The sequence below is a fragment of the Carassius carassius genome, chromosome 7 (genome assembly GCF_963082965.1).
Source record: "Carassius carassius chromosome 7, fCarCar2.1, whole genome shotgun sequence".
NCBI classification, from domain to species: Eukaryota; Metazoa; Chordata; class Actinopteri; order Cypriniformes; family Cyprinidae; genus Carassius; species Carassius carassius.
Window position 1 is genome coordinate 25,912,301 of NC_081761.1, and position 26,487 is coordinate 25,938,787.

At 36.7% G+C, this 26,487-nt stretch overlaps 1 protein-coding gene across 1 annotated transcript in view; it reads right to left on the minus strand.

Annotated features, from left to right (window-relative positions):
• The window catches only part of vegfc (vascular endothelial growth factor c), a 33,327-nt gene extending 7,823 nt beyond the window's left edge, over positions 1–25,504 (minus strand). The window contains exons 1-4 of the mRNA XM_059554319.1: positions 25,044–25,504; positions 14,434–14,644; positions 14,033–14,223; positions 10,881–11,020 (exon numbers count right to left, since the gene is read on the minus strand). Of these exons, the coding sequence (XP_059410302.1) occupies positions 10,881–11,020; positions 14,033–14,223; positions 14,434–14,644; positions 25,044–25,160 (659 nt within the window). The 5' untranslated portion in view covers positions 25,161–25,504. The remainder of the gene's footprint in view (positions 1–10,880; positions 11,021–14,032; positions 14,224–14,433; positions 14,645–25,043) is intronic.
• Between the last annotated feature and the right edge of the window lie 983 nt (positions 25,505–26,487).

Genomic DNA, 26,487 nt, shown 5'->3' on the forward strand with positions numbered 1-26,487 from the left:
ATCACAGGCTTCACCCAAGATAAACTTTACTCTGGCTTCTCTTTTGTGAAGTGATATGAATCTGCGAAATTGGAAAGTGTGTGTTACGCTAAGAGTGGATTGACACTGGTGTGAAGTGTTTCTTTGCTTTTCCATTAAGTGTGGACTGCAAATCGTCTGGGATTTGATATTGCCTGCAGGCAAGAAAAATGATATGGAGCAACATATCGAGAAGAGTCCGGTTCTATTAAAGTGTGTGAGGAGGTCATTTCTAAAGCCTCTTTAAATTTCAAGACATCTTTTCGATTTGCATTGAGTTTAATCAGTGTATATGGTTATGGTTTTAAACATCTGCGATGCATTTACATATATCCACAGCTGCAAGGCATTTATAAACTTCAACAATGTGTGGCCTAAGGAAATTTAGTTTTGATTACAACTTCATCCGTAGATTATTTGACTATCGATGTTGGGATTCAAGCCATAAAACATAGATTTTAGCATGCGATATATTATTATTATTAGTAGTACATCAATAAATCTAAGAAACTGATGTAAGAGTAACACGATGTAGTTAAACTGCCACAATCCATACAGTCCAGTGAAACTGAAAGGCCAAGAGCAATGATTTTCCTGACCCCTAGAAAGACTCAGGCCAGTAAAAATGTCATGTAGTGGCACACTATGAAGAGAAGCTCACGAGAGTTCTGGGAAAACTACAAACAAACAATGATGTGTTTAAAATGCCTTTCTCTCATATTTAAACTAATAGACTGTGCATATTTTCAGCATGGGGACAGAACTGATAAATAACATGTTAAAAATGTTTAGCCTAAACATTAAGAAAAAAAAAATGCCTCAGCCATCTTTGACGTCAGTCGTTATTACTAATGTCAATTAAATTATTAATTTCACTGATTTGGGTACAGTTCAGACACAATAACACAAAAGCTGAGATTTTATTCAGTAGAATATGTGATAAATATAACAGTATTGTTGATACAGTACATATTATGGTAGGGAGTTTATGGAGATTTTTTAGATTATTTTAAATTATAAAGTCTTAAAAATGTATAAGTTATTTTAATATTATATAATCACATTATCCAAAATTGCTAAACACAATTTAAATATTTAATTAACTACATTAAAACTGCTCCTGTGTATTTATCATGTTACAATCCATCATGCTCTTTAAGGCCACAAAACTCTCGACTTTTGGTAGTTCCAAGGATATCAAGGTCTTCAAGGTAGGAGGTAAAGCAATAAAAATTCCATCTGATAATATGCACCTATTGTATATTAAGTTTTAACAATTGAGGAAATTCTTAAATGAAAGATAGTTGTTGTTTTTCTTTTACACTTAAATATTGTGTATTTGTTTGAAATATTATGAACAGCAGCTACATTATTTATTCTCTATTTGCTTTTCTGGTTCTACATCAGGAATGTAAATAAAGTTAATGCCAGCACCAATTTTGGATCCAACCTGTTATGAAGATTTAGATTACCCCAACACCTGTGAAGAGATGATGCCATCCCCCAACCAACAAAAAACTTCCAACTCTTTCAGATATTGTAATCAGTACGATCACATCATTTAGCCAAGGCTTTAATGTTTCACTGTTTCTGCCTAAATAAATATGTAACGTTAACCAACTGCATGATTTTTATGACCTTCATTTCCTTCATATAGACACATCATACTGACACAGTAAACTGTGAAATACTACTATATATAACATGCAGTAATTGCTGTGTGGCTCGCATACAAAAAAGGTAAGGACGGTACGTTACGCCTAGAACCAAATTTAGATTTTACTGTGGGTTAACTTTGAACACTGCCAATCACAAAGTCAAATTTAGACCTTCAGACCCCTCTCTCACCAAGTCTATCCTAAAGGAAATACCACTCATGAACAAGTCCTTGGAGAGCAACTTTTTTTTCTGAAAGAAATAAAAAAAGGATGTGGAAGTGAATGATACGGTTGGGGCCATTCAGACCCATGCTATTTATTACTGTGTCACCTCCCTTTCTCCCTCCCTTTGTCTTTACCACCCTCCACTCTCTCCTCCTCTCTGTTTTTGAGAGTTTAAGTGGCTCGGGCATAATGTCAGGTCCCCAGGCAGACTTGGCTTCAGAGTCATCCAGCGAAAAACCAGGCTCAGATGTGGGTTTCCCCTCTAGATCAGAGAGACAGGAGACTTCACAGTCTGCCCTCAACCTTTGCACTGGAAGACATGTGTGTCTGTGTGCAAGTGTGCAAGTGTGTGTGTTTGTGTGTTCAGTCTTACACCCTGCTGAGAACTGACACGGATGTAACAGCTCCAATTACAGGTCCACTATCATTAACCTCTCCTGGCTAAAAGGTGAGAGGTCATGACCAGTTAGCATGACCCAAGGCTGGATCAGGTCCACCGAAGAAGCATTCTCTTGCATAGATCAAGCCTCCTGTCTGGCTGTCCTTGAAATCACTGCTTTTCCACCTAGACAGCATGGGTGATATATTACCCATTCAGTTTGTCATTTAAGGAACACTCCACTCATTTTCCAACTCCCCTAGAGTTAAATAGTTGAGTTTTACCATTTTCGTATCTATTCAGCTTAGCTTAGCATAGATCATTGAATCTGAATAGACCGTTAGCATCTCGCTCAAAAATGACCAAAAGAGTTTCTATATTTTTCCTATTTAAAATGTGATATGGCTAGGAACTACACTCTCATTCTGGCGTAATAATCAAGAAACTTTTGTGCAATGATATTATGCAGCGCCTGAAAATAGGCATATTGGAAGTTACCTAACCGGAACTATTTTCAGGCGTTGTGTAATATCACTGCGCCTGCTACTCCTATGGCTAATAATAACAATTCTCAAATGCTAAAAATTAATTTAGGCATCAGAACACTAAAATATACAGCATGAAAAATGGATATTCATTTGGAAATTTGCTAAATATTTAAAAGTGCTTTTATATGATTAAATTAATTAATTAAATGTCAATTAGATTATGGAAATATAATCTAATATGTAAAAATAAGGGACATTAAATAACAATTAACTATCCAATATTCCTGAAACAAACAAACAAATAAATACTAATATAATAAATAATAAATACTAATATATTGTGCATGCCTAGCCATTAAGTGTGGAAAGAAAACTGAAAATTAACCTCTTTTGACCATCCAACAATTTGCATGAGACAACAATGACAAAAATATGTGACCCTGTCTTTGAAAACCCAGCTTTTTTGTGTGATTTTGTGTTTTGTACATAAAATCATCCTTCATTAACTTGTAAAGAACATTCTGTGAAACAACCTTTATATCTTTAATACTGACTGAGTAAGGTCATGTCAAAGATTGAAATCATAGTCAAATTAATTGTTGAAATCAAATTTTGATGCTTGTTATCTCATAATTAGATTTTGAGACTTTAGCCTGCATATATTTCACAGACAGGGTCACATATATGTATGGCACATTCATCCATTTATTCACCTTTTGCAATTCACTATAAGAAGATACTCAATATTGTGCAATTTCTACATCAAAGATGAGAAATGTTGAATGCCAACAACTAAATGAATTTGAGTCAAATACACTAGAATATCGGAATGTCTGAAGATGATGAAAACTTGAGCAACCACTGAATAAGCTTGTTTACGGCAACAGAAGCAACAGTAGGTGTAACTGACGCAAGGTGTTGAGATTGCACCCCTACTGAACACAATGTGTGTTATGTGTTTGATGACAGAACAAGTATTTTTGACACAATGCACTGTAAACACCATTACATGTCAGTCCGCTTTGCATTCTAAACTTCAAACATACCATGCAAGCTAATCAAACAGATGGCGGCATAATTAGTTTTGCGGGTGTATACTTAGAAAAAGGGAAACAGGTTGTTGAATATCAGAACCATGAAATAAAGCAAATTGCAGACTATGCCCGAAATGGTTCAGTGGTTAACTACACATGCACAGGGTTCTCAATGTGTTTTCAATTACCATATGCTCAGTGACACAAGACAACACATTCCTGAGAACAGGGGAGCTGGGGGGAGTTAAAAAGGACTTATGATATGGTCCACACGAGGTGGAAGACGACCTACTGGATGACTAACGTGCACTTGCACCTTGCATAAAGCAAAACAGAAGACTCCATTTAGTCTAGCAAGGTGTCAGGAAGATAATATATAAGCTAAGATAACTCGGAGAACATGCTTCTGATATGACTACACTGGCATAGAGACAAATCTGCATTCCCACCTTTACAGTAACTCAACAAACCCATATGTTGTTTGTTACACAGAGCTGATTCATTCTTTGCTGGGGGCTGTCTGAAGAGGTCCGCAGCTCAACTGATTTACATTTAAAATTCTAAAGAGGATATAAATATCCTTTTCCATATATGTTAATGTAAACTATGCTTCAAGGGATAGTCAGCCTGCACTTTGAATAACATTAAAATGCCAAAACGAAGGTTGGCTGTTAAAACAAAAACATATTTCACATCAACCTCTTCACTTTGTATTTCTCAGTGGTGAAAACACTACTTATCATACCTACAATAATGGACTGCTAAATGTTCCAGAAATAAAAAACTGTGCAAGAGATGGAAATCAGTTGCTGTAACTGGGAGATCTTCAGATCAACAGAAGAAAGCATTATTGGTATGAAGGTAATTTTATATCAAGATAAGAGTATGCATTATCGCAATTCTGTTATTTTTCCAGGACAATCATTCTAATGATGTTTTGCATAAGGAATAATTGATGACAGGCCAATGAATATTTTAGAAAAAAATAATGCACACCAGAGGTAGTAATGCAGGCATGACACGGAACAAAGTAATGTGGTTCTTTTGCTGTTGTAGGTTATAAGGATCTTTAAAATAACTGAAATAATCTGACAAAGTGATTAAGTAAACCTGCGAGGAACCACTTTACATGTGCATTTCCTAAAAAAATAACTGCATGCCTTAGAACATTCATCAACCAATCAGATTCCAAGCCAAGCATTCAACATTCCCCACAGTATAAGCATTGCAATGGTGTAATTACTATACCCCAGTGAATTTAATTTTGTTAAAATATTCTATTTATACCAAATATTCTCATTATATACTGTAATTTTTTTGATGCACTAGGTCACAAATCACAAAAACAGATTATTTACAAATGAACGAATGAAGCCAGCTTTTGCATCACATCATGCAACAATTGAACTAAAACAAACTGAAAACAAACTGAATACATAATGAATATGACTGGACGAGCCACATTAAAAGCCATAACACAGTTGAAATATGCACATCAGTTAAACATATATATTAATGCACCAAACTGCAGCACTGCTTCCCAACTGCATCAGAACACTGCATTTTTATAGAAATATTATATATTTTATATTTATTCCTATATGGCTGCATATTGTCATGTATATTGTTTTGCTTCTCCACTGGAAGCTCCTGTCACTAAAACAAATCCATTGTGTGTGTGAACATACTTGACAATAAAGCTCTTTCTGATTCTGAATCGAGCAGTTTACATTGCAAGAGCCCTGCTACAACACTGTATACACTGTAAACTATAAGAATTGAACTTACATACTATAAACATTGCAACAACAGAATAATAGAGTAAGGGGATGGTGTATCACAGCTCCCTTCAAACTATGTATAAATAACTATGTCATCCATTCATTCTTGGTGTGTTAAGTTCTTTCAGAGGAAGTTATATAAGAACTTAGTAGTTTACGAGAAAGAGTGGGAAGAAAAAGTAAAATCCTGATGAATTAATGAAAAACACACATGCATATTGGCATATAAAGAGCAGCTGAAGGTCAAAAGTCATTAGGTAACAGTCTGAGTTGTTTATGATAGCCCCAGTGATGTCTGAATGTTTCTGCTCCTGAAGAGCCTCTATTTTCCTAACATAGTGAATCATCACCTCCAAAACAATACAGAGTGAGAGAAAGTGAAATGCAACCACAAGCCAACTGCTGATAATCACTACCAGCCCTCTGCCATTGCATTGCACAAGTGTTGATAACACCAGTAGGGTTTATATGCTTCGTTACACTCTAGACCACACATCTAAGGTGAGATACATACGTTTTCTCTTTCACGGCCACCAGCGAGAACAGCAAGACTTTGTTAACACTTTGCAGTTCAAAGCTGGACGCTTAAAGAAGACCACCCTGCATTAAACCCCTGGCAGTACAGACTGCCCCGTCTTTATCAGATGGCACAGGTTTGGGCAGGATTTTTCCAAATACAAGATTATAATCGAGCTGCAAGCATTCAAAGCTGACCTGGAGTGATCTTGAATTAATCTGGACCTTGGAGTCAGATTAAATGAAAAACTTCTCTTATTCAAGAACAAATTCAGAAACCACAATGTGCAACATGGACGAGATCGCAAGACTTCAAATTCCCAGTCCGGATGTTGACCTTTACAGCTGTAAAGACAGCTGTAAACAATTAAAGAGACAAGCACAGTAAATGACGTCAGCTAAAGGTAAAGCTGCACGTCCGCACTGAACTCTCTAAAAAGTGGTATCCTCACATGCGCAGACAGTATGCTGTCCCTGCTTGGGTGAAAGCATGAGAGGAATGAGGAGATGAATCCTCAGTGTGTCCGGGAAACCAAAACAACATATAACACACTTCCACAGTGCAGGTCGCCCTAGGAACACATCTGCTTTTTCTTAAGCAAGGCCTGGCTGTGCAGGACCTAGTGGGGGGATGATGCCTCTTTCCTTTTCACTCCCCCTACCGCAAATCACTTTGACAGGGGATGACTTAAGAAAAAAACGCTCTGAAAAACATAACAATAAACAGTTCTTTTCTCCAGTTCTTCACTGAAAGACTCAGGGTTGCTTTTTAGCATTTAGCATGTTTTGATTTGACATGCAAACATGCATGATGAATAATTAAAGGGTCAGTTCACTCAAAAATGAAAATTCTGTAATCAATTAGTCTCCGTCACGCTGTTCTAAACGCTTGATACTTTCATTCATCTCATACACAGAGCACATCTTAGAGGGTAAAAGAAGATGAAACATGCTTGCTTGATGCTGGAGAACCAATTGGGTTCGTTCTCGTGTGTCATGAAAGAACATTTGAGTTTCTACAAGAAGGTTTATTCGCGCAATTCAAGCAATAAGTCCCATATTTGATGTGCTCCATAGATGTGCCCAGATCAATGTTTTTATGTGAATAAAAGTGGTAAATGAATAATGTAAATGTGATCATGACTCTTCAGAAGATTTCAGAAGCTTTAAAACCGGATTCATATGGACTACTTTTATCTTTATAAACTTTTTAAAGCATCACAGTTTTGATGGATTAGACTTTCAATGGAGGCAAATACATTTCTCAGCCTACATTCAAAATCTCTGTATATGTGCCTTATGGGTTTGGAATCACATGTGAGTGAGTAAATGATGACAGATTATAATCTTTGGGTGAATAACTCTATAACACTTTGATTTATGGAAGTGTTTTGAAGTAACACAATCAATGTAGTTATTGTGGCTAAACTTATATTTTCTAGCAATGCCTTGAATGCACTGTGCAGCAACAGATGCACAATGTAAAAGACATAAATCAAAAGCTGTCAACTAGTTCATATTTCTTTACTAACATAACACCTCCTGTTCCATGACAGGGAGCTAAACAAAGTAATCATATGTTGAACGGCAGCTGCACACGCCCTGTGTAAATTCCATTTTCCAAAGTGTGTCACCCTCTTTCCCTTTCCCAACATGGCTAACATCTCTGTGATGCTTCCCCTCCTGTTTGCAAACAGATCTCAGAGTGATGGAGTAACAAACTGGCTTTCATTGCCACACATGTGGGATCGATAGGTTTCCTCTACACAGAAAGAGCAGCCGCTGTTTTTGCACACAAAGCGTGTATTATTAAGTCTTTTTCACCTCTTTTCTTTCCTTTACTCATTGTGTGTACAATGAGTCACATTTTAGCACGTTGACTTATGTCACAAACAGGCGACGGGGCTAATCCGTTGTTCGTTGAGAGGATAAAATGGTAAACATTTATACAAAGTATGTGAGGGAACAACTCAGGGCTGAAATCAGGGGCTGTGCTTAATTCTAAAAAAGTACTGAGAGATAGAAAACAGCTTCAGGGTTCCAATTCTATTCAAGACAGTATTTTGCAACTCATTTAGGTATTTTTTTTCTTTTTTTTTGATTTTTGCAATCAATACCTTTAATGTGTATGCAAAAAAAAAAAACACTATGGAGGTGGAGCTACATTATGGTTATTAGCATACAAAAACATGACTGCAAAACACAGTCATCCCAATAACCACAATATAGCGCAATCTCCATTGACTAATTGCTTTTAGACAACAGTGTAAAGTCACGTTAAGTATAAAACAAAACAAATTTTAATATTTCATGGTCTAAAATAGGGATTCCCAATTTCTAGGGAGCTCTCTTAACCTATTTTTATTTGATTTTTTTGGAACAAATTAAGATTTATGAGATTTATTTAGATTCCAATTATATAATGACCTCAGAGATGTTTTTATTTGTTTGTTTGTTTTTGTTCAGCTGATTTGTTAAACTGTTTTTTTTTTTTTTTTGCTGTAAGAATGCACACTTTGCAAAGAGAACCTTAATTATTAATTAATTAATATAATAACCCATTCCTAAATACTAGATGCAGCTTAAAATATAAGAAAATATTAAATTCACTGTGCTGTCAATATCTGATAATTACATTAAAACAACAGTCAAATATGCACATAATAATGTATTTGTTGTATGACAATCTGAATAAATAGTACATTACATAATGATTAAACATTACATAATATAGAAATGCTAAACATGCTATGTTGCATTTTGGAAAAACTTCAGCTCAGATTAACTTTTGAGCTGATACAGCAAGAAATTTGAAGATTTTTACAGTTGATTCATCTTCTTCACAGAGTTCACAGTTCTTGCCATGTGTCTACGCTCTGCTATGCTCATTAAAATGACTCCTCTATCTCTCACCTTGGCAGCAAGGGAAGTGGCAGAGGTATCAGAAATAAAGAAAATGGGTTTGGGACTAGAGAAAACAAAATGTTTAGGCTGTCTCTATTTCTGTGGTGGCTAAAATGCAAGGTCATCAGTGTTTCTCTATATATCAAATTAAGCATTTCAATAGATGCTATATAGTCAAGAGGGGCAATACATTCTATATAGTCAGCTTTAAATGGTTAAATTTGAATATCTAGTTTTTCACCCACATTGTAAATAATATGCATCGTATTATGCATAATATGCATTTTTCCTGAGTCAAAAATAACTGGAATTAATCCCATGAATTGTGTACTTCAGCACAGACAGTTAAGATACCACCCACCTAAACTAATATAAAAATAATTATTTGAACATCTATTACAAACAACATTTATGCTGTTTGCATCTGGCCACAAAAAATACATATGCTTTGTAGCTCGCTTGTCGGTGCTCATTAGTTCATCAACTCTGCACACTGCATGGTAAGTTCATTAAGATTCCCTACAGGGATTTTCCTGCCTGACAAAATTCCTAAAACAACAGATGAACAGGAAGTCCTCTGTCAGCCTTAACAATGGGTGGCCACACCAAACCACCAATATGAAAATCTAATTGATGAGCTACTGTACGTCATTGGGTGTGCAACTACATCCAAAATACACACATCAGTGTAGCCACATATCCGCTGATGAGATGCTAAAGAAGGCCAAAACAAACAGGGAATACAGTCAAGTCAATTTTTTTAATGTCTTGGTGTGATAGTTTATCTCTTATATAAGTTATCCTCCCACTACACCAGAGTGCATTTTAACACTTCAGCACTTATTTTGTTCAAGATTTCTGTTAAGGCTGAGTAATAGATTTTAGAAAACTGTTGCTCTGTTCCACAAATTAGCATCTACCTTTACATTTATGCATCTGACAGACACTTTTATCCAAAGTGACATTCACATGTTTTGCCAAGAGGAAAAGATACTCCCACAACAAACTGTGATAAGCTCAACAGAAAACAAAACTCCAAGATGGTGGATGAGAGAAATGTTGATCGCAAATAAACCTTTTAATTCAATACTGTATCTGTAAGTGTTAATTAGTTTAGTGGGATACATAATTGTTTCGTTTTTCCCCAATATTTGTATGTGCTACTGTATATGTTTTATATTTATTAGATTACTGCACCATTACCTTAAGGTGTGGTCACATTACTGCATTTTTAAGGAAAATTAGGTATGTTGTCAATAGTGTAGCGATGTATGAAGCACAGCTCACACAGAAGTCACTTGCAAACCAAGCAGCTTTTTGATGGTCAATATTTGCTGTTGGCAACTACAACCAAAACCAACTTTAACATAATGCAAAATTTACATGGGGAATTATTTCGCAATCACTTGAAATTCCCTATCTCATGGATTCCTATTGAAATGACTGTATTTAGTTTAAGAAAATTTGACAAAGGTAAATGTGACCTAATCTTTAGCAACATGCTAACATCATCAATTCTCTTATGCTGTGTGGAAAAAACCTTCAAAGAAAAATTATAGTTTTTATGTAGTTCTTATGCATGGCTTTTTTATGGAGCATGATGTGGTGTACTCCATATGCTTGTACTGCTTCTGACAACAGTACAAATGGATTTGGAACAGTGTAGACTGCATCAAGCTGTTATGGCGTGATACAATATGACAGTGTGGTACACAGTGTTAGTCTACACTGATATTCTATTCTAACCTCTCAAACATTCAAAGGAACAGAGAAATAAAATAGTACAGACATAACACATTAAAAGCTTTCATCAAATCATCAAAAATCTTCATCACACTTTAGCGCTTAGGGACATGTGCGGGAGTGTGAACACTTACTCTGGTAAGGCTCTTCGAATTATTGAGTGCTGCTGTCGATACAAATCCTGTTTTGACAAACAGCTGCAGGAAGTGTGGTTGGCGAAGCTTATGGTGACTGGCTTGGCCCCATACTTCATAGGAACTGTGATTTCAAACAACTGCAGAGTGAAAATGGAAGAAAGGTCATATTTTCAATTAAATCAAACTGAGGTAAGATGTGAAACTGGATGAAGGGTTACTTTAAGGAGTTTGCAGGATGTCAAAATGAATTGTGGGCAGTCAATTATATCTAAATCAAGATTAATGAATGGATTTAAGTCTAAAGGAGTTGTGCAACTGTGATTGCGCATAGCCCTTCTGTGAAATCAGTGTACAGACACAACCTCAACTACAGTTTGATCAAACTGGTAAGGGGAAATGGGTAATAAGGAACTCGTGCAAGATAATTTGCAAGGCAGGCAAATACTGTTTGACCAATAAATCAAAATTTCCTCCTGCTATGAGGAAACATTCCAAGGCATTTATGTTGAATGTGCAATTAAACTATGATTCAATAAATTGCTTAAACGGACATTTTACACAGAAATTAAAATTCTGTCATCATATACTCACCCTTAGGTTGCTGCAAATGTATATGACTTTATTTCTAATGTGGAGCATAAAAGTAGAATTTCTGAAGAATTCTCTGGTCAAGCTTCAAAACATGACATAAATGCACCATAAAAGTAAAATAAAATAGGTCCACATAAATTGTCTGCTATAATCCATGTGTTCTGATGCCAAACAGCATCAGAATTCAATGCTAAACTTTCCCCTTCAGTGCTATGAGTGTTAACTCACCACTTTTAGGATACTTTCATGGTGATGTTGTATCTTTTTTGAAGTCTGAAGGCTTCAGTTGACGTAATTGTAATTTCATGGAAAAGAACATGGAAAGAAAGTCACACAGGCCTGGAACAACATGAGGCTGAATCATAGATGACATAAATTACATTTTTGGTCTCTTTTGTCTTGTCTATTCATCATGGACTCTTCATTGTCATTGGATTCATCATTGGAAATTCTTTTAGCGGGACAAACAAACAAACAAGTTTCCAAAACCCCTGGAATGCTAAACCTCCCACGTCTGCTCCTGTTGGATTAACAAACCACTCTCAAGACACACATAAATTAATTGTGTTTGATAAAAAAGAGAATTATTGGATTTTACAGTCTCTCTGACCCCACTGGTTGGCTCGCTTCACCTCTCCATTCTTCTATGTTTCTTAAGTACACAAAGTCATATGGACACTTTCTAACTGCATAGCTACTGTACATCTAAAGACAACTGCTTTAGCAATCGAAATCAGTGAAAATGTACTGTATTGATGAGCTCAATCCAGTCTACAAAAACAATAAAAAAGGAAGAGTGTAAATATAAGAAAACTATATTTACTATATTTAATGGGCCATTAACACATAATATTAATCAAGAACAAAGGAAAAATTAACAACCCATCTCTTCTCAACAAAGATTGAATTGGTGAAATGCAATTGGGTCAAAATCTTTGGAAATACACACTCTTTCTCTTTGAGGTTTTCGCAGGACTCTATAATTTAGTTATTTACTGCTTTTACCAGGACAAGTGATCCCTAAATCTTCACTTGCTCACCCTGTAAATGTGTCAGCCCACCTCTCTTGATGATAAAAACACTTTACTGCAGTATTAACAGTCTACTAGGCCTGAGTATTAGGTAGGTGCAGGTGAAACAAGGGTCAGACGAAACCAAAAGTCCATTTAATATGTTTTCACTTTCTCTCTGAGACTGATGACAAGCTCTAACAGGTTCACTTGTCACAGTTGCTTCACAGATATTTCACTCTTGTAGGCATTTTTAAAGGCTTTGTTGGCATTACATTGCATTCTGCTTAATGTAAGTAGCTTATCAACACTAATACCAGTAATTCAAATCGCAACCATGTTCATGTAATGCATACTTTACTCTTGACCCAGTCATTCCTGGAGCTTGTAATTTCATAATCCATATCTTACTAAGATTTTTTAAAAAAATCTTCACATTGCATTTGCTGTTCAGGCTTTGTGCCCAGAATGGGAGTTTTACGTCTCTGGCGCAGTAGCATGGACATGGAGACCTTGACCTGCTCAGGCGGCTCAACTAGTGGGAGGGCGTCATGGTTTAAATCACATGAGGAGAACCCATTGCCTGCTGAGGTCAGCCCACCCAAAATAAGGGGGGTAATTAAAGGAGGCCTTCTTGCAAATAATTCACAGTCATGACCTCCCAACCAAACCCGTTTCATCCACAACTCTTTAAATCAAAGCTTAACTGATCATCTGAGTTTTGTCTACACTGGGAGTAGGCATTAAAACAAAAGCAGACGCTTTTGATTGAAGATTATTCAAGTTTATATGTTATTACATTTATATACAAGGTGTGAGTTTAGGGTATGCAGTGACAAAATTGCCTGTATATTTATCTGAATTTGATGCAAATAATCTTATAGAACCAGATGTGACTGAGGCTTAAACCAAAAGTGTGCTGAACCCAAGATTAGATCTACAACATTATTCTGGATACATTTGAAAACGGCATCTTTGCTTCAAAACGTTCTCTGTCCACATTACCGATTTCAAGTATTGTCCAAAAGTTTCTCATCTACACTGAATCATCAGGAAAAAAAATCTCACTTGAGATGATACAAAATTAACAGACTAAATAAAGTTCTCATGCCATTCTTCTGGCAGATTAAATTGTTTTATCACCTTTGCAGGACTGTGATATAAAGAGTTTATAAACTACCATATATTTAGCTATGAAAGTGAATTGCACATAATTGCATATATCTACCAGTACAATACACGTAACATAGCTAAAAGTGTTTCATTTTCAAATGTGCAACAAAATTTGAATACCTCCAGTTACACAGTCAACACTACAATGTGAAAACAACATTTTCAAATGTATCTATTTGGGAGAGCACCATTAATAAGCTCAGTTTTCACAGGATAAAATGTTGTCTCCATGTGCATGGAAGGCCAAAAAGTGATATAAAATTTATGTAAAATGAGTGATGAAAAATGAATGTCAATACTGCTCACACTTGGTTCCATCCCTCCTTCACATAAACAGATTTGTGGATGCAGTCACAAGCTGATAGCATCACTCACCGTCTTGCTGATATATGAAGTGCTCATGTTCTTGCACACTTGCTCCTCACTGTTGCAGCAGCCCCCACATCTGTAGACAGACACGCAGGGTGGTTTATAGAAGGTGTTTGTAGCTGCCCCAAACTCTTTCCCAACATCTAAACAAACTTGGCGTGGCATGCACAGGGTGTTTCTCCACTCTGTCTGAATACCTGGAAGAAGCGCAGCAAGACAGGAAGAACAGACACATTAAAAAAGTCCAACAGTGAAATGCATTGATTTGTATGCACTGCAATTATTGCAGATCACAGTCTGACACATACTTGGCATCCTAAAGAAACTTTGTCTCAGGATTGTCAAAAAGACTTTTCTGTAAGACAATAATGGCAGTCTGTGCTCTTTCTAAATTAATAGTCACTCACTTGTAAAAATTTCAAGATTGATGAAAGCAGCCGCATAGGAAGCCTCCTCCGACCTTGTTTCTGTGGAGCTGTGATCTCTCTGAGGTAAGCGCAATCCCATCTTGGAACGACACTTCAGCATGCTCCAGTAGCTGGGGTAAACGATTCTCATAAGCTCGTCCACGCTACCTGCTGAACGCAACTGCTCCACAAAGTCTGGCTCTGAATGCTCCTGATAAGACAGAGAAACAGAATAAAACTGGGGAAAAGCTTGTCAGCTTATACTACAGGGAATTGTTCCATTACACAGTTCATATTTACTGTCACAGTTCTGTTAACTTTTTCCTCGGGGATGATGCCACAGGTATCACAAATCAGAAAATAACTCTTCCTTGAGAGAGCTACACCAGAGTAACACTTGAAGATCTTTGTTTATGTAAATGAGGGTAAGAGTAAATTATAAAAGTGTTTTCATTTTTGCATAACTACTAGCAACCAGCAGTGTTACACTTACAGAAGAGAGTTAAACCAGAGCTAGACACAATGAAGAGGGCTTGATCAATGTGCTGGAACAGAACATTGCCTTTCCACTACAACAATTAAGCATGCCATATTGGATATATCCCAGAGTGACTAAGAGAAATATCCAACTGTTTTTATTGCATGTTTCAATCTCTCATTGACTTATAAAAGATGGTTTGGGACTTTACCCACTGAATCAATATTTGATCAACAATCATAAACACGGTTAACTTTTCCATTGTTTTAATATCACTAGACAGTTAGAACAGCTCCACTTAGGTCAGGGGTAGGCAAGTTCGGTCCTAGAGAGCCGCAGTCCTGCACAGTTCAGCTCCAACCCTGAAAAAAACCCTCACCTCCCTGTACCTTAGTTATCCTGAGGGGATTGATAAGCTTGTTCAGGTGTGTTTGATTAAGGTTGAAGCTGAACTCTGCAGGTCTGCGGCTCTCTAGGATCGAACTTGCCTACCCCTGACTTAGGTTATGGCGTTTGCACCTCTGTTTGTGCATATCCTAAGCAGATGCTTTCTTACTAATAAAAAGCCATTGGTTTAACCTTACCAGTAGAAGCTTATTTTGTGTTTAATCAAGCTGGTACTACAAAACACTATTTACTCAACATATGGGGTCTTAAAATGAACAGCTACATAATCAATCATCAGATAGGTAAAGGTTTTCTATATCATGAATGTGTGGAAATTAAGTCTGAAACTTAGACACGCAGGCCATGCCTTAATTGATGGAATGGTCAGACCTGAATGGTCTCTTGTGGCTCAGACAATTGACTGTATTGCTTACTCAGGAAGCTGATAGATGTGATCCAGGGTTGCCTGTGAAGATGGAGCTATGTCAGACACGCAATCAAATCACCCCAAACCTTGAACTCCCCTTAATCCACAGCAGAATGAGAGTTTGTAAGAAGTGTGAAAACACCAACAGCGTCTGAAAACAGCCCAAAGTGCCTGATGGAAAATGATACTGCTGTCTGGGACATTCCAGGAATCATGCCAAGTTTACCCACATGGCTGATCATGAATGCCGATAAAAACGGGCACCCTCCCTCACTTGTGGAGGTGTTAAAAAAGTGAGAAAACTTGTTGGTGGTGGATGCGGAGATTACCCTTCTATGTAAAGCGCTTTGAGTGTCCAGAAAAACGCTATATAAATACAAGGAATTATAACTTGAATTGAACCACATTAGAATTCTGCATTCCTCTTTAAGAAGGCCAGTCTTTGTATTGGCCCAGTCTGTATCACTTTATCCCTTCTTGTTGTTGAAATCTTATTAGGCAGACCCCCAAGTTTACAGCGGATAATTTATTATCTCAAATGGTAGGAAATAGCTTCTCTTACTCTTACATTTTGTTGTAAAACCCATTATTTACATACATACAATAAAATATTTTGGCTAGGTAAGTGCAAGCAATGATTTTCTGATCCTCCCGACTTGTCTCATTTTCAAAGGAGATCCTCAGAACAAACAAAAGCGTTACAGTGGACAGTTTGAAAGTATAAACTTGAAGGCCATTTTTCATGATACAGGACACTTAACTTCGCCAAAATCCCACCCTCAACAATAAAAATGTAACCATTTATGTGAAATATGACTTTAAGGCTGCATAGTTTCAACATGGCTGAACAAGATTTTAACCCACATTGTTACCTGCAAACATTCAGTTGCACCGCACACCAAGGAAAATTGCGTTAATCGTGGAAAGAGGAAAAATACAATCCTTGTAGGAAATGACTGCTTCTCCCTGCATTGACTCCCTTCTGTTTATTCAGGAAACTCGAATACCACAAAAACAGTATGAACAAGACTATTGTATATGGCCTCTTCCATGCCTTTGTTTACAGTGATTCCTGAGATAACACACTGGTCTGTTTCCTAACAGAAACAATGGAGACTGAGAAAATGATGTGTGGTGTTCAGCATACAGACACATTCACACGTGAGTCAGTCCCAAACTTCAGGTTTGGTAATTGTAAAAACACAGATACAATGCCCTATTTTTATGTTTCAGTAGCAACAACAAAAAAAAGAGACTGATGGGAGAACGGTACAAATGGAAACCATGAAGTCTGAGGGCACTTGACCCAGAAAGGCATTCATTGTTTCACTATTGTGATCCAATTCAAATTAGGGATTGTATTACAAAATAAATACCAGTTTCAACAACAACAACAATAATATATAATAAATTATTATTTACTAAATTACTGCATTTTACTGCATTTTAACCACATTTGCTTGCCAGTATCAATGTTAAATTCAAAATGTAAATAAATTTTAAAGGCAGATTGCATCTAACATCTTATAGCAGTTTTATTACAAAAATAAAATTCTTAAAATTTGAAGGACATTTTAAGAGTTGAAGTGGGAATGGCCTCAGTAAGGGATTGCATTTGGTTCCGAAGGACAGTGATTCATGGGAAGTGATGAAATGATGAACTGATGATAGATGCATACATCATCAATGGTCAGACATGAGGGCACATTGTAATGTGAACCAATAATAATAAAAGAAAAAATGCGAAAGAATCATTCACCTCTAATGCTAGAACGTATGTCTCATTGAATGAATCACAAGTGAAAGCAGCTGGTTTTAACACTTGGAACAGGATTCCATGTTCACTGTAGCTAAAACAAGATTTGATGCCATGCATGCAAGGGATCCCAGTGATGATGATGACCCTATCATGAATGCTATTATTTAAAAGTTCAAACTTGAGTCAACAGTTTTGTGCCAGTTATAAAATGTGCATCATCAGAAAGAAGGATCATTTCAGACAACCCAAAAGCAACATGCAGTCTCTTGACGGCTTCGTGTTTCCTGAAGCAAACCACAAAACTGACTCAATGAAAAAAACAACTAGATCCTTTTTTGGCAATGAGGTTAGCGTTTATCCTCTTTGCTGATACCAGTATCCGGAGCTATTTTGGATGAGGTTTCTGGAAGGCACCCTCACTGAATAAATTCCTTTAGTCTGAGTCAAAATGCTTCATATTTATGCCAGGTTTATACAGTTTCATTTCCATTACAGTCACCTCATACTCCTACGCTAAAACCTAATCAAAATGTCAGCCTTCACAATTTCATTGTTATCATTTTCATATAATCTTTAGGTTGAGATATTGCTTGCTGCTAATTATGTAATCAGGTTTTTTTTAATGTACTTGCAAAAATATAGTTATTTGAAATGTTTTTCAGCAACAAAACAGACCATTTTATTACATAATTTCGTATTTATTACACAGATTCATAACAAACCAGTCTGTAAAAAAAAATAAAACAAGCATTTTTTATGCTCCAAAGGCCTCTCAGGCAATCACTTGTGGTTTATTATCTATAATGGGCAGTTATGAGAATGTGAAGAGAGGACCAGCCAGTTCTAAAGATTACAACAGTGAATGTGACGTGACATACAGCGGATACAGTGGATAACCAGATTGTTTTTGCACACTTACAATCAGTAGCATTGTACTGATTTCTGGTAAAAAAAAAAAAAAAAAAAAAAAAACTTGTCACTGGGGAGTATTGCAGACAACAGACATCCTCAGTGAACTCAGGTGGAACATGGCCCCCATCGTGGACACTAGCATTGGTACATATGCACAAGAACACATGTTGCGTCTGTTCCAGACATACCTTTCATCCTCAGTATTGGACTCCAGAGAGCAGGCTTGCAAATGGCACTCTGCTCGCTGAACTTGAAGGATGTCGGTGAAGTCTGCTGAGGGCATGTCTGAGGCTACGCAAGCCAACACTCAGGAGGAGAGGAAGACGATCTGAGATATCATTAACCCTCTAATGATCTCTTAGAAACCCTAGAACTGACTGCAAGCTTTGAGCCTTTGACCTAGTGGAGAACCAGTTCCTTTGAGAATAAGTCTGGCCACAAGTCTGAAAAGTAACTGAGACCCTCTTCGACATCCAAGCTTCCCACATTTCAGACAAACAATCCTAATCTGTCCTGTTTTTCTGAGGCAATTGAGATGGTCCCCAAGGTAGAGAACTCATGAATGCTATATTATGATCTTTCATATGATTTTAAACTAACCGCTGGACTCAGTACACACACTAATGCACATGCATGCACTGTTGAGACCAGACCATGTGCATGGAAATTATTTTTCCAGTCTTAAACCTAGTATCTGCTACATCCATTAAGATGACCTAGCAACACTGGATACAACACCGAGCAGGTAATAATACAGGACTCTGTCAGTGTCTGAATCAGTACATTCAAAAACAATATTTTCTAAAATATAAACAGATAATAAGATCCAGTGCAATTGCATTGCACTAATTACACTTTGTTTTGCGCAATTGCTAAATAAGCAAACACTAGAATTAAGTTGTTTTTGGTTGAAATGATATCAGTTTTCACTTTCATTTGGCTTTGAGTCTCAGCCAAAATGGAAAGTCGGTTCCGTGGCAGACCAAGTCATTACATTTTAATAACAGATCATAAAGGTAAACAATTAGTTTTTGGACAATTTGGAACAGCATGCACTGATGAATCAAGAACAAGACCAGGAATGTGCTTTAGGAAAATAAACAGTGTTCATTTTGATTTCATGTTGATTTGATGAAATAATCTAGAGTTTGGTCAGAGTCCCATAAGAACCTCTCTTCCTTTTTTTAGAAAGCGTTGCTTTCTTGGTCTGATCCGTTTCACGTGTAGAGGCGGGCATGTGTCAGGATGCAATTACTGCGCACTTCTGACGCATACTTGGTAAAGATTTCTGTGGTGCAATAAAGTTATTAGCCTGGAGGGTTGCCCACTACTCAATAAGACCACAGGGATATTAGTTCTAATGTTCTGTAACCCAATACTTAAGCTCTCCAAAACATAATAGAGCTGTACATGAAATCCCAATGAAACAGTGGGGGAAGGGGGTATGGGGTTCTTGTTTTGGCATACTTAAAGAATTATATGAAGCAAATATCCTGTCTGAACAGAAACTGTCAAGAGCGACATTAGTAAGGTTTAAGCAGAATCCACTCTGCGAGTATTCATACGTCTTGGCATGTGGATTGCACATCTCTTGCAAAGTCTTAAGAAAGCTTTAAAGGATTAGTTTGTCAAAAAAAAAAAGAAGATTATTCTGCCATCATTTACTCACGCTCACATTGTTCCAAACCTGTATGACTTTGTTTTCTCTGTGGAAAGCAAAATCAATGAATAAGCTGATATTCCAAGTTGCTCTTCTCTTAAACTGTTTCTGCTTCTAACATATTTAAACTGAACAGAAAAGGCTTTGTTAATCTGCAAGTCTTTTTCTTCACTTGACTTCTCATTAAGATTTGTACAAATGATTGCATATCCACTTGTGGGTGATATTTCTTGCTTCTATGGTATTTAAAGGTGTTAATGTTGTCCCATCTAAATTTTAATTACAAATAAATCTGCCATGTGGTCTTAAGGAAGGTTTCTGCATGATTGCCCGCTGAAGAGTCAAACAAGCCATTTCATTAAAGGCAGAGGAAGCTTGGTGAGTTTTATTATTGTTACTATTTCACCTATATGAGGGGTGTGCAATCCTACTCCTGGAGAGCCAACATCATGCAGAGTTAAGCTCCAACTAGCTCCAAAACACTTGTCTGGAAGTTTTTTAATTAGCTGGTTCAGGTGTGTTCTATTAAGTTTGGAGCTAAACTCTACAGGATGTTGGCCCTCCATGAATAAGTTTGGACACCCATGACAGTACATTATCTACTGTTTGTAGTTTAAAAATGAATTATTGTAATGGTGCCCAATTTTTAAAATGAATGATAATGCTTAATTATATCCAGTATAATGAGTTAAAAGAATGCATTTCTGATACAATGCAGTACCTAATGCTAATGCTGATACTGAACAAAAAAAGTTGGGAAACACAGTTTTATTGTCTCCCACCAAAAGCCTAGTCTCCATACTTTAACAGTTTATACTACCATACTGGCCACACACTGAGTGATAAGTTGTTTCCTAGAAGGTGGCAGGTAAAAAATATTTTTTTAGTGATCTGGAATTTTCTGATCTAACACAAATTCCAGTGCTTCTCCTTGCAGATGAAATTGGACAAGCAGTCTGAGATCTGAAAAGGAAAAAAAAGTGTTAAACACACAGAAAAAAGTCTCCCAGATGCTACAGGCACACTGCTGGGCCCAGTCAGAGCTGAATTCCTCTGCTGAAGGGGACTGAAACCTACAGCTGGTTTACAGACATCACAGAAAGAAAGAGACAAATGTTAACATGAAAGTTACTGCTGTTCTAACTGAATGTACGATTACTACAGAACTGATGTACAAACTAAAAGGTATCTATGGGCTCCTTTATCTGTCCATGAGAGTGTCACTGTATGGGGAGGGACATTTAATTTGGTTAACCTTAACAAATACTATTATTAAGACAAAAGCTATACTCTCATAAAAAAAAGGAGCAGAAGCTGTCACTGGGGCAGAACCCGTCACTGAAGCAGAACCCTTTCCAAAAGTACACCTCTGTACATTATTGCATAACAGGTTAAATTAGTCCCAAAAGTATATATATTAGTACCTAAATGGTAAATATTAGTACATTTTTAAAGGGTTAGTTCACCCCAAATGGAAAATTATGTCAATAATTAGCCTCATGTCGTTCCAAATCTTTAAGACCTTCGTTCATCTTCAGAACACAAATTAAGATATTTTTTATAAAATCATGGGTGCGCTTTCGCTGAACGTAATCATTGTTGTTTATGTTCAGTTGACAGCGTGCACATGCTAAACGTAAACAATGCTGATTTCGTTGATTACGCTGTGGGTTACTCTCCAAAATGGCGGAAGATGGTAAGAAGAATTCTGTTATTATTGTTTTCTGTGCACACAAAAAGTATTCTCGTAGCTTCATAAAATTACGGTTGAACCACTGATGTCGCATGGACTATTTTATCAATGTCCTTCCTATGTTTCTGGACCTGGGAACATTGCTGTTACATGGCTGTCTACGGAGGGTCAGAGAGCTCTCATATTATCAAAAATATCTTAATTTGTGTTATGAAGAAGAACAAAGGTCTTATAGGTTTGGAACGAGATGAGAGTGAGTAATTAATGACAGAATTTTCATTTTGGGGCAAACTAACTCTTTAATGGTACTGACAGTTTTTATACTTAATTTTAGGCCTCTAACACGAGCTTGCGCTATTCTTTTTTCTTTTCTATCTGTTTTCTTTTTATTTATTATATATATATAAAAATAAAAAATCCTTGCTACGTGTGCTGTGTTAAGCCAACTGAGACTTGTTATAGCACTTGCATATAATTGCTCTTTTGTTGATTTTTATTGCTTCCATTGTCCTCATTTGTAAGTCACTTTGGATAAAAGCGTCTGTTAAATTACTAAATGTAAATTTAAATATACCTTTCATCCTTAGAAAAGACATTATAAAAAATAAAAGTTGTCAAAAGGCTAAAATCTATGTTGACACTTAAAAGTGTGCACTGAAAACATGAAGGAAAAACTGTTCAATAAAATTACAGAGAAAAGGGACTTTAATATTTTGTATTACATTAAGAAATATCTCAAGCCTATATGAACCAATTTATATGAGTCTATTTTAAACAAGCAAAGCTCACTTGCCAGATTTTCGTAGTAGTTTTGTAGTAAGTGACGCCACTGCAGCCTCATCTAAAAGAACTGAGAATTGAACCAAACCTCACATCAAATCACCCACTCATTTTTTTCATTCAACTACTGTGCTGTACTTCCCAAAAACACTTTGAAGCCTTTCAACCATGTCAGTCCTTTACTAATGTACAGCATTAAAAATAGGTTTTAAGAAGTAACAACTATTGAAACACCCCATTTGCAGTAGTTGCCTAATTCAAAGAATAGTTGAACTGCTGACCTCCCCAAGGACTTGACAGTCTTCTTGCTTCTGTCATCAAGACCTCTGACTTTCCCTGCCCCCCAGGTGAAAGCTCCTCTAAAGTTGTGAAAGTGTTGAAAGGTGGTTCTGCTATATCTGAAGCTAAAGGACGAGCAGATCTGGCAGGTGGATTGGCTATTAGAGAAGAAAAGATAAGTGAGGCAGATGTGAGCAATCTGTTCCACCTGTGCTAACTTTCCTACCTGGGAAGTACACATGTGACATGACCACACACTCACACATGAAAGGACGTCCCTGGGGAATCCCTTAGTTATCACCAAAGGGCAGAAATAAATAAGCATTGTTTGGAAAAGCTGGAGGTGCTTTATCATGGGTGGTTTGTTCTCAGGCATTCATCACTAACCATAAAGACACTCACACAGACTGAAATATAATGCTTATTTAAACCAGAGTGTCTCAAGAGACTTGCAACATAGCAGCTAATAATGTAAAATATGCATTCTTAAAGCAGTCAACATCCCTGTTAAACATGATGGAGTTTCTTTAAAGCCACATGATGAAACCAAACATCAGTCCAAATGAATGAGGTCAAGACTGCAGCAGAGCCATTAAGACTACAAATCAGTAGTCCCAGCACCTCATGTGTACTCCCTAAACACCCACATTTCCCAGGTGACCCCTTCAGAAAGATAGTTTTACTTGACAATAACTCTCTCTACATGCGCAACCCTCACGATTTACATTTAGAATCACAATTACTCATGAATTATAGGACAGCTTTGCCAAACAGATGAGAGATGGCCATGATGGAAAAGTCCAAGGGAGAGTAATTAGATCAGTATATTAGCTGAGTGCTGACTGATGCCCAATGAATTATTAAGTCACCCATCCAATACATTCATATAACATACAGCCACATGTGCAATTATGGAAAAATTATTCAATTCCATGGCATAAGAACAAGACAAATATCAACCAAGTGTACAGAAAATAAACCATAAGAAATTCAGCAGCTTTTTATGTTGCTGTCGCACTTACAATTGACTTTCCCTACACTAGGTGAATTCCAGCTAAATTAATCTTAATAACTGTGACCCAAAGGTTAAAAGGTTTAAAAGAGAGAGCAGTGAAAACAAAGTTTAACAAAGTCTGATTTTAGGCAATCATGATTAGTGTACAGCCCATGTCGCACATTACCAATGGGAATAATTTCAAGATCTTGTCAAGATGTCCATGTTGCTGCATGTAGCATATGGTATCATTTATACACTGCACATAGTAAAATTCCAAAGAGTCCACTGCTGCTGTATATGAAAAGATAGAATGTTGTGTCAAAGTAATCATGTTTAATGGCTGTGCAAGCCAAAAGCAGTACAGAGACAGTACAGTACAGTAAGAACTAACAGACATATCCTCTCATGTGCAGACAGATCACTTTTAAGCTCCCGAGGTAAGAAGAGATATTAAAAAGAATTGCACCAATTGAGTATATGGATTATGTACATGATCAAATTAAAAATTTTTAAATCATAGCTCTTTCTCTTTTCTTTCTTTCTTTCTTTCTTTCTTTCTTTCAAACAGAGAGAAACTACTTCTGAAGTTGCTGACCCAATGACACCTGCTTCCACCGTTTATAGCAATATAATTGTGCTTTCTAATAATTTTCCTTTTAAACCAGTGATCTGTGAATGCTTAATTACAAAAATAAATTAATCCTTTTAATTGAGATGTGAATAATTTCCTATTTTTTTGTTCCAAAATGATACCCGGATGCTAAATAGATGAAAATGGTGAATATTCTAGAGGTACACTGTGTTTTCAACAACCCTGTTAAATTGGAACACCAATGTAAAAAGAGGGCAGTCATATATAATGATGAGTAAGGTCAAAGGTAAGCACCATGTGACATCATACTCTAAATTATTAAATGCTTTTAAAGATCTGTCCAAGCTTTAGAGTTTGAAATACCTTTCTGAATTATACAAATTTCATTCACGTGATTCTGCAAAGGTATCTTAATAAAATGAATCAGGAATCTTGGCTAAGTTCTACAACAATATAGTCACAACCAGTGCCAGTGATGTTGACTGCTGATATGTTGCCTCAATGCTTCAAGAAGTAGCCTACTACTAAGTTTTTAAATAATTTTAGAAACATGTATTTTAGGCAACAAATCATTACCAATAAATGATGATTTAAACCAATTTCTCTACTTTTAAAATGACGTGGAAATGAGCTTGCCGGTGCTTACCATGGCATCCCCTTGATCTTGGTCATAATCATAATCAAAGTAGTCGTGACTTGTCTCCAAAGCAAGGGTTGCATAAATCAGTGCGAGACAGAAGACAGAAATTCCAAATAAGTGCATTTTAGAAGAAAAAAAATCTCTGAAGTCTGAGCAGAGTCTGTTGGAAGTTCCTCTTTTTTCAGCTTTCAGCAGCAGGTTTCTAGAAAACTCTGTCCTTACACTAAAATAACACTCATGTATACATCCAACATTTTAAGAAGGCACTTCGATACTGGTCCATGGAACGCACTCTGAGTTCGTCCCTTCACAAACGGATGTGAACATCCACTCCGTGCGGAGAGCGTGTGGAAGTGCGCGGAGCGCCCACTGGCATGTTTTATGCAATTTCACGCTGTTACTTTGGATCCTTCTCCCTCCCCCTCTCCGTTTACCCCAGCCTGCCTCTCCGTTCGCCGTAAGACACATTCCGAGACATAGGCTAAGAGAGAAATATGAGTCGTGGCACGCGCGCTTTCTCAGGTGTCAACTACAGCACGTCAAACGCATCGTGTAAACGCACAAGCGCACGGAATGAACCTCTACATTTGCCGCTTTTTTTTCTTTATTTCTTTCTTTCTTTTTTTTTTTTTTTTTTGTTAAAGGCGAAAGGTCAGATAAAGGAATAGTTTATCCCACAATGAAAACTAAGACATACATTTTTTACTCAATGTGTTTTTTTTTTTTTTTTTATCATGCACTGGAACGGGGACAGGGTCATTGAGGCTTCGAAAACTGACGCAAGAGCGACATTAAAGTAATCAATGTGACTAATTATTAAACAACTGTATTTATTGAACAATTGTAAACCTTTTTTAAAAATTATACAAATTTAGTAGCCTACAACTTGTTGACAACTAAGTTGTTTGCTGCAAAATCAGTTCAAACTGTTGAAAATATAACTATAAATAAATACAATAAATGAAAATAACAAATAAATAAAAATAAAAACAATAAATAATGCAGATTGATTTATGGACAGTTATTTGGGCCTTTCTGATTGGGAGTGGGTTAATTGGGATGGCTGTCAAAAAGTGAAACGGTTTACCTGAATTCACCAATTCAGCTGCTTTGGGGAGGTTTTAATTCTGTTGGATGAATCTTCTCCAAAGGGGGTTTAGTCCTCAAGTTCATTGAGTGCTCTTCTAATGCTGTGGAATGCAAGACCCACTTGAGTCATTGTGTTCCATTCACTGCTGTCAAATGGTTGCATTTAATTTTGTGATCTTCTCAAATACTACTTGAAGTAGCAGGCTAAACATGCACTGTCAAACGCATTCAGTGTTAACACTAAAGGTCTAGTTTGAATAGGCTCAGGGCTAAGGGTTTGTGAATGATGACCTAATTAGCCATGACACTACTGAATAATTCAATGTGAAAATACCTGATAATGCACATTTGGTTTTCCAGG